The sequence below is a fragment of the Neopelma chrysocephalum genome, unplaced genomic scaffold, assembly GCF_003984885.1.
Source record: "Neopelma chrysocephalum unplaced genomic scaffold, ASM398488v2 Primary Assembly neopelma1_187268, whole genome shotgun sequence".
NCBI classification, from domain to species: Eukaryota; Metazoa; Chordata; class Aves; order Passeriformes; family Pipridae; genus Neopelma; species Neopelma chrysocephalum.
This window is the reverse complement of record NW_020939114.1, coordinates 1-9,237: the sequence shown is the minus strand read 5'-3', so window position 1 is coordinate 9,237 and position 9,237 is coordinate 1. Positions and strand designations below refer to the sequence as shown.

Below are 9,237 nucleotides of genomic sequence, written 5' to 3'. Positions count from 1 at the left end.
TGTTCCCTGGTGTGTTCAGAGTTAAAAAGGGAATTGTTTGGGAGCAGCAGAAGCTGCCTCAGCCCTGGGGGCTCTGCCTGTGCCCAGCCTGGGTTAATCTGCTCATGGGGAACGTGCCCAGGGACACAGAGCTCGTGTGGAACAGGAGACACATCCAGGTGCTGCCTTTCCTTCCCCCCCTGGATCTGCTGCCTCAGCTGTCTCTGCCTTTCCTGTCTCAAACCTCCCTGTCCCTCTCTCTGTCACCTCAGGGTGCTGTCACTCTGCTGGTGACTCTTGGAAATGGCTCTCAACACCCATTCCAGCAGCATTCCCCAGGCAGCTGCAGCCTGTGCGAGGCACCCGTGGGATCCCGGGATGGTTTGGGTGGGAAGGGACCTCCAAGCACGTCCAGTGCCACCCCCTGCCATGGGCAGGGACACCTTCCACCAGCCCAGGGTGCTCCAAACCCTGTCCAGCCTGGCAATAGGAACCAGCTGGGGCTGTGTCACCCTCTGGAGCTGAGCTGGGAAGGGCCAGATCCTAAACTGCCCCCCCCTTTGTAAAGGGGTGTGTGTAAGTCAGGTGTAAGTCAGGCTGACCTGCAAAGTGCTCTTTGCACTGAGGTTGATGCTGTTCAGTGGCAGAAGGTCCTTCTCAGGTCAGCACAGTCCTCCCCACTCCCCTCCTGGGAATCATCCTGGCTTGGACACGGATGATCCCACAGATCCTCCATCCTCCTCCATCGCTGGGCTGTTGGCCCCTGTTGACCTCGAGTCACCAAAAGGGTTTGCAGATGAACTCCCCAGAAACAAATCCAATCTGTGCCTGGACCGAGTCCTTTTAACACATCCCAAACTGGGCCCTGTGAGTCCTGGAGCAAACTCTGCTCAGCAGGAACCCCACGGGAGCGGGACGGAGAAGGGAATCACAGGGATCGTTTCCAGTGGGACTCTCTCTCCTTTTGCTGTCGCTGGCTCTTTGCACTGACCCTTTGTCCTTCCCTCTTTGCACTGACCCTTTGTCCTTCCCCCCCTGCCCCGGGGTGAGGCACTGATGGCTCTGTTGGTCCTTGGCAGTGTCCTGGACAGCCCGGGCCGGCTGGACGAGGAGCACCGGCTGATCGCCAGGTACGCTGCAAGACTCGCCGCCGAGGCTGCCAACGCTGTAAGTGATCCCAGGGGGCAGGGAGGGGCTCCAGGGGTGGGGATGGGGGGCTGGATCCCCACACCTGCACCAAACAGTCGGGGTTTGTTTGTTCAGCAGCACAGTTCCTTGTTTCTGCGGGAACAGGGCACTCCCGGGAGCGGGGAACGGGAGCGCGGATGATCCCAAACGAGGTCAGGGCAGCTGAGGGAATAAGCAGATTAGTCCTGCTTAAGCCCAGAGAGGAGATAAATAGATACCTGAGGAAAACAAATCATGGAGCAAACACTGAGGGAATGTGTTTATTCCAGAGGGGAGGAGCCCGAGAGGCAAAGGAAGGTGGTTTCTGCGTCCGCGGTTTCTTCTCGCAGGAAAGGGAAACACCCAACACGTTGTAAAGGGGTAAAAATGAATCCTGCTCCAACAGAAAAAATTGCTACAGGAGAACAACAAGAATTTACTGAAATTCTGTGGAATATTTTCAGGCTGCCTGGATGGGGAGGTTATTTATCCCTAGGGAAGGAGAGCAGAGTTTGCAGGAACCATCTCCCGCATCCCTGAACTTCCTTCAGCTCATAACCCACCTTTGGCAGAGGGACGTGAGCAGATACTTCTATAAAACTTTAATAAGAACAGAATCGTGCTTTCTGAACGTTTTTAAGTGGCAGTTCCCACCACCTCTGCCAGAGGGTGGGGTTGCACCTCCCCAGCCTTTCTGTTCAGCAGGGCCGTGGTCATGTTAAAATATTAAAGTGATAAAGCGCCAAGTTTCGGGTTTGGATGGGAAAAAGGAGGAAATTTCCATGCAATCATGTAAAATTCAAGTTGTTTAACGTGAGGCAGTAAGTGCTGAGTCACTGTCACGCTGGAAGGTGGTGGAACAGTTCTTACTCATGACTTGACTTTTTCTGGTGGAAACAAAGTGTTACGAAAACCAAGGAGTCACCGACTGGTTCTGAAAGAACCTGATGGTTTGAAAAACCTGTGAATCACCTCAGCCTGCCCCCGTGTCCACTTCAGTTCTGGAAGGGGTCAAAAACTGAAGCAATTATTTGGGTGTGCAGAGCAGCATTTTGAGTTTGTTGAGGCTTCTCAGAGTCCTGTGACAAATTCCTGCTCTCTTTTCACCCACGTGGAAGGGCAGAGGGCAGAGCAGGGCCAGGGACTGACGTGGGACAGGGAAGGGATGAAAGAGGAACAACAGTGAGTTTCCATTGCAACCAGAGCCTGGCCATGAAGAATCTGAAGTTATTTACTGGCCCCACTGTTTATTCCCAGTGCAGAAATGCCAATCAGCTGAAATGGGTGGATTTTTTTTTGTTTATATTCTGAAGGAATCCGAGTTGAAAGGGCTTTGCTTCGTGGCAGCTTCTCGTTATCCCTCAGCAATGGAAAACCCTCCTCCCTTGTCCAAGTTGGGAATTGTAGCTTGGTGGGGGAACATCCCCCTGAGCCCTGGGACAGTGGGACGTGTCCATGTCCATGGGGACAACGTGCCACATCCCCAGGGACACGTCTGTGTGTCTGCAGGGGGTTCCCTGCTCCTGGAAGATGAAACAGCTGAGATGTTTGAGCCAAAATCATGGGTTTTTTCAATATTCTTCTTGCAACATTAACACAGAGAGACAGGAGTGAAGGAGAGGCTGGGAAATCCAAAACCAAAGAAAAAAAGAAAAAGAGCAATTTTCTTCTTTCCATGTGGAATTAAAATGGGGAACATCAGATGAAAACCCCAACAGAATAAACATCCTGGAAATCCAGTAGGAGAAAAGATGCTCGTTGAGTGTTGGATATTGGGAAGGAATCCTTCCCTGGGAGGGTGGGGAGGCCACGAGGGATTTATGGAATATTTGTCAGTGGAGACTTTGAAAGCGAGGCAGACCAGTATCTGCTGGGAACACTGGGGAGAGGCTGATGGGAATGGAATTATTTCCTGCTGTCCTCCCCAGCCCTGCCTGGCAGGTGGGATGTGCTGTATTTGCTGACATGCTCATGCAGAGGGTCCCAGGGACAGACTGTTCATGCTCCAGCAGCCTGGGGTAAAGATTCTTACTCCTTCCTTTGGAGTCATCTGAGTGGACACTGGGAATTGTCCATGGGACAGTGTGGACACTGGGGATCATCCATGGGCCAGGGTGGTCACTGGGAATTGTCCAGGGGACAGTGTGGACACTGGGAATTGTCCATCAGGCAGTGTGGACACTGGGAATCATCCATGGGACAATGTGGACACTGGGAATTGTCCATGGGACAGGGTGGTCACTGGGGATCATCCATGGGACAGGGTGGACACTGGGAATTGTCCAGGGGACAGTGTGGACACTGGGAATTGTCCATCAGGCAGTGTGGGCACTGGGAATTGTCCATGGGACAGTGTGGACACTGGGAATCATCCATGGGACAATGTGGACACTGGGGATCATCCATGGGACAATGTGGACCCTGGGAATTGTCCAGGGGACAGGGTGGTCACTGGGGATCATCTATGGACAGGGTGGTCACTGAGGATCATCCATGGGACAGGGTGGACACTGGGAATTGTCCATGGGACAGGGTGGACACTGGGAATTGTCCAGGGGACAGTGTGGACAGTGGGGATCATCCATGGGACAGCGTGGACACTGGGAATTGTCCATGGACAGTGTGGTCACTGGGAATTGTCCATGGACAGTGTGGACACTGGGAATTGTCCAGGGGACAGTGTGGACACTGGGGATCATCCCTCAGGCAGCGTGGCCATGGGTCTAACTCACCCCATCCCTCTCTGCTGTCCCTCCAGGGTTGGAGGAGTCTCTGCAGGGCTGTTCTGGGGTGAACATCCCCCACCACGGGACTGCAAACACACCCCTCAACACCTTTGGGGGAAAAGCCTTTCTTTGCTCAGTGTCTGACCGGGACAAAACAATTTGAGGCAGATCTGAGGGTTCATTCTTGAACTCCAAGCCTGTTTGTTGTTGAAGGAGGGCAGGGGCTGGGGAGGAGGAAGGAGAGGGGGAGGAGGGAGCCTCGGTGCCAGGGGCGAGCAGGGCATGGCAGGGGGGTCTGTGTCCACTCCCAGAGCTCTGACTGAGCTGCTCTTGTTCCCCTCGAGCCACTCTTGCAGACAATACACCCCTTTTGTTGAATCTGAGTGCTCAGGGCAGGGCTGGCCCTGCCCCATCTGCTCCTGGCAGAGCCCTGACCCCAAACAGCTCCAGCGGGAGGGGCGGGAGGTGACGGGATGGATGGAGTGAGGGGATCAGCAGAGAACAACCCAAACTTCCATTAAACCACAGCTTTCAGGATCACAGCTTTGCCTCCCTCTGCTGCTCTGCCCAGCTTGTCAGCCCCAGGTGAGGAATAACCTGCTCTTTCCTGCCCTGCATCATCATTTTGGGATGAAAGCAGGGAGTGGAGCAGATCTCCTGCATCCCCCTTGGCTGCTTCCCCCTACAAAATCCACCTCCACACCCAGGGCAGGTCCCACCTCGGTGCTGCCTGACCCCCTGGACACAGCTCATCCTGCAGAGGGGGTGGCTGCACCCCCAGGGAAGGGGAGGATCCCTTGTGTTTTGGGTGAATAAATGTATATATGAGAATATATCCACTTTCTCCCTGGGCAGGTTGGTTTGTGGGGCAGGGGTTGGTGGGACCCCTGTGCTGAGCTGTGCCTGTGGGGGCAGCTCTGGCACCTCACAAACACAAGCCAACGCTCAGTTCTGGCTGAGTGGGTAATTAGGTTGAGTTATGTGGATGAGTTACGATAATTAGGTTCTTGCCCACGTTGCTCTTTTTTTTTTTGGTTGCTCTTCCCTCAGCATCAGGCACTGCTAAAAGCCTGTGATCATCTCATCTCATCTCCTGAAAGCTGCCCACAGCCTAAATAACAGAATATTCCCCTCGTGGAGCTTCTCTTTCAGGTGTTGGGCATTGTTTAATGCGTAATTTTTAAATAAAAGAATGAGTAAACCATTTTTTTCCTGTCAGATAAATCCTCAGCTGGGTTCTTGGATCATTCCTTCTTCTCCTCCTTGATAAACCAGCTAAATGAACCATTTTTTTGTCATTTGGTTCCCCTCCTTTGCCTGTTGATCCCCAGGAACCCTGTGGCACCAGGGTGGTGGAGCAGCTGAAGTGCTGGCTCAGACCTTCCATGAGGTCCTTGCACCAAGGATCTGATGCCCAGGAGACCCAAACTTTGCTGTTCTTTCACAGTTTCTCCCAAATCCTGGTGATGGGAAGTGCAGTGGCTGCCAAACTGGCTCTGGGGGCTGGTTTGAACACCCCCTTCTCTCCCCCCAGACAGGGGTGGTGTGGGTGAGGTCTGAAGGCTCCTGTCAGCAAACACCACCCCAGCAGGGATTGGAGCTGATGATCCCTATGGATCCCTTCCAGCTGGAGATCCTCTTGGATTCCTGACCTGCAGTTCCAGCCTGGCTCACTCCCTCCCTGGATCAATGGCCAGCTCATAGGAAAACTAAATTACAGTGAAACACAGGTTTCCCTGGTCCTGTGTGATGTGAAGGGTTCTGAGTAGATTTTATGCCCCTCATATGGATTTTCTTGCTGGGATAAAATGGGCCCTTGGATGATCTCAGAGCTGTTGAGGCCTCAGCAGAAGTTGAGTTGTTGGGTTTGGTTTTGTTGTTTTTTTAGTCATTTTGACTTGCACTGTTGGCTCCCAGCAGGTCTTTGCACTCTGGAGTGAAAAGCCCTGGTAGGAGTGGAGCAGCCAAGGGATCCATCCCCGGAGCTCCGAGCTGCTGAGCAGGGCAGGAGCTCAACCTGGGGGCTTTTAGAGCCTGCAATTACAGCCATAAATCTTGGCAGGCACGAGCCATTCAGCCCTGCCTGGGGAGATGGAGAGCAGGCACGGGAGTGCTGACTAGGAAATGGAGGGTTTGGGGTTGGGTTTGTTTCTTCTGAGGGCAGAGGTTTTAAAAACCACACAGGGCTTTCCCGGGGAGGGCAGGTCCCTCCCCTCAGGATGAAACGTGCAAATGTGAGGATGGATTCTGTCCCCGGGTTTATGGGAAGGATGGAATTTGCCACCACAATCCCACACACCCCAAACTGTTCCAGGGTGGTGACAGTGAGGATCTGGTGTTAATAAAAGGCTGGGCAGAAATGAGAGCAGAGGCAATGACCACGTTTGAATTCAATGCCTGTGAATATTGTTCCTTTCCATGGATGGTGTTTCCTGGCCTTTGTGGTGCCAAGGGGTGCCAAGGGCAGTGTGGGCAGTCTGGGGGTCCCACCTAACATGGCATGAGATGGGGGTCTGGGTTCAGGTTTATTTAACATGGAATTACAGCACTGAAAGGCTTCATTTGACCCCAGTGCCACTGGATGGGTTGGGAAAGGGGAGAACTGGCACCTCTGGAAAGCACAGGGAGTCAGGATCAGCTGTGGGAAGCCCTTCCTGGGGAGATGTTCCTGTGAAGGTGTTTCTGAGCACTGATGGAGCTCTGAGAGCTGAACCAGGGGATGCAGAACGTGCCTGTTGGCAGCATGGGGGGGTGTCCAGCAGGGCTCTGGGTCCCAGGCTGAGCTGTTGGTCATTCCAGACTGAGCTGTTGGTCATTCCAGACTGAGCTGTTGGTCATCCCAGACTGTCCTGGACGGGGTTTCTCCAGCTCCTCTTCACTGACTGACATGGGAGGGTCAGTGTTTCACCAGGGGACTTCAGGAGAAAAGGAATGACTGGGTTTGTTCCCAGGAAGACCCTTTGGGGCACTGGTAGGTGTGGGGGGTTTGTTTTCTAAACAAGACCTAAAAAAAATCTGGCAAATGCTGCTCCTGGACAGTGAGGATGAGGCAGCAGGAGCTCAGGCCGGGTCACCATCACCACCCTCGCTGTGTCCCAGGGCTGGGACAGGCTGGGAATTCTGGGGCTGGATCCGGACCCTGCACAGCCCCTGGCAGGCAGGGAGTGCTCGGTGTGACTCTCAGGTGTAATTCTCAGGTGTGACCCTCTGTGTTCTCCCCCAGCCCCGCCCGCCCTCGGACCTGGGCTTCAGCTTCGATGCCAACAAGCAGCAGCGGCAGCTGATCGCGGAGCTGGAGAACAAGAACAGGTAAAAACGGGCTTTGATCTGTTCTCTTTTGGGAGCCGTCCCTGCGCTTTGTTGTTTGGAACCCTCCGTGTTACATTAACCAGGTTGTTTACCCGGGTCTTTTGTTAAAGGCGGAGCTGCCTCGTTAACTGATTAGTCAGTCATTAACGTTAGTTAATTAGCATTGTGGAGGGGCTGCCCTGCCCCCGGTCCCCGGGAAGTGGGTTGATCTTCTCCACTAATCTTCTTAAAATCATCTTGCCCAGCTCTGAGCACCCGGAGCCCGTTTCTCTCTTGTCTGCAGACCCAGAACCCCCCGTGCCCTGGGCTGATCCCACAGGGATGGTGGGCAGCAGGGCAGGGGGGATCTGCCCCTCTGCCCCCTCAGCTGAGACCCCCCTGCAGAGCTGCCTCCAGCCCTGGGCAACAGCAGCACAAGGACGTGGAGCTGCTGCAGAGAGTCCAGAGGAGGCCCCGCAGATGCTGCCAGGGCTGGAGCCCCTCTGCTCTGGAGCCAGGCTGGGAGAGCTGGGGGTGCTCAGCTGGGGAAGAGAAGGATCCAGGGAGACCTTGGAGCCCCTTCCAGAGCCTAAAGGGGCTCCAGGAGAGCTGGAGAGGGACTGGGGACAAGGGATGGAGGGACAGGACACAGGGAATGGCTTCTGTGGGGAATGGATAGATGGGATATTGGGAAGGAATTCCTGCTGGGAGGCCCTGGCCCAGGTTGCCCAGAGGAGCTGTGGCTGCCCCTGGATCCCTGGAAGTGTCCAAGGCCAGGTTGGACGGGGCTTGGAGCACCCTGGGCTGGTGGGAGGTGTCCCTGCCCATGGCAGGGGGTGGCACTGGATGGGCTTTAAGGTCCCTCCCAACCCAAACCATGGGATCCTTCTTGCTCCAGAGGGTCACCTGTGGAGCCTCTCCAGGCTCTCCTTGTGCCTGTGCTCAGCTCTCCCTGTGCTCCAGCTGTGCCAGGCTGTGTGATCCAGCTTCCTTACCCAGCCCTGTGCCAGGGCACCCTCAGCACCCTGGGGTAAAACACTGCCCAGGGGGGGGTTTGGAGGAGAATCAGCTCCTGGAGAGCAGGAGCAGCTCAGCCCTGGCACTGCCACTGGCCTCAGTGCTCCACCAAGAGACCTTGCAGGTTATTTGAAGTTATTCCTGGAGATCCCAGATAAGGGGAGATCCCAATCAGTGCTGGTGTGAAGCCCTGCCAGGAGAGCAGCTCAGCAGTTCCTGGAGCTGACAACAGTCCCCACTGCCAGGGGGGTTTCATTCCCTTGGCCATGGCTGTGATGTTCCCTCCCCTCTGGCTGGGCAGGTCCCCTTCCCCTGGGGACACTGCAGGGTTTGCCTCTGTTCCAATGTTGTTCTCCTCGTTCCTGCTGCCCTGCCCAGAGCCCTTGGGGAGGGGAGAGAGGAGCTGAGTGGAGCTGGCAGGTCCTGTGGTGCCCTTCCTGCAGTACCTGCCGGGCAGGCTGTGCTCAAGATGGAACTTTTGTCCTCTTGGAACAGCCTCTGAGCCCATTCCGTGTGAAAGGACTTGCAAAGGCATTGCAATGAGTGATTTCACACTTATTAAGTAACAAATTTTGTGTGTTTTGCAGCAGTTCCTACACCTGCACCAACTCACCTGTCCTGGGTGAGTGAACAAAACTGCAGTGCCCGGGCTGGGGCTGACAGAAAGGGCTGTAAAAGCTGTTCAGGAGCAGTGCAAAGACTGATTTTGCCCTTCCTTTTCCCTCCCCTGTGTCGTTCCCCCAGGGAGATCCTGCAGGAGATCCAGAGGCTCAGGCTGGAACACGAACAGGCCTCTCAGCCCACCCCCGAGAAGGCCCAGCAGAACCCCACCCTGCTGGCTGAGCTCAGGCTGCTACGGTAAAAACCAGCCCTGGGGGGTTTGGGGGGTGCTGGGGGTACTGGGAGCACTGGGAGCACTGGGAGCAGCAGCCCTGGGGGCACTGGGGGCACTGGGAGCAGCAGCCCTGGGGGCACTGGGGGCACTGGGAGCAGCAGCCCTGGGGGCACTGGGAGCACTGGGAGCAGCAGCCCTGGGGGCACTGGGAGCACTGGGAGCAGC

General features: G+C 55.3%; 1 protein-coding gene across 1 annotated transcript; it reads left to right on the top strand.

The window, feature by feature from the left end:
* Positions 1 to 1,035: 1,035 nt before the first annotated feature.
* LOC113963002 (dystrobrevin beta-like) lies at positions 1,036 to 9,064 on the top strand. Its single transcript, XM_027673797.1, has 3 exons — positions 1,036 to 1,146; positions 7,096 to 7,181; positions 8,922 to 9,064. The coding sequence occupies exons 1-3, from the start codon at positions 1,036 to 1,038 to the stop codon at positions 9,037 to 9,039; spliced, it is 315 nt and encodes a 104-aa protein (XP_027529598.1). The 3' UTR covers positions 9,040 to 9,064.
* Positions 9,065 to 9,237: the final 173 nt, after the last annotated feature.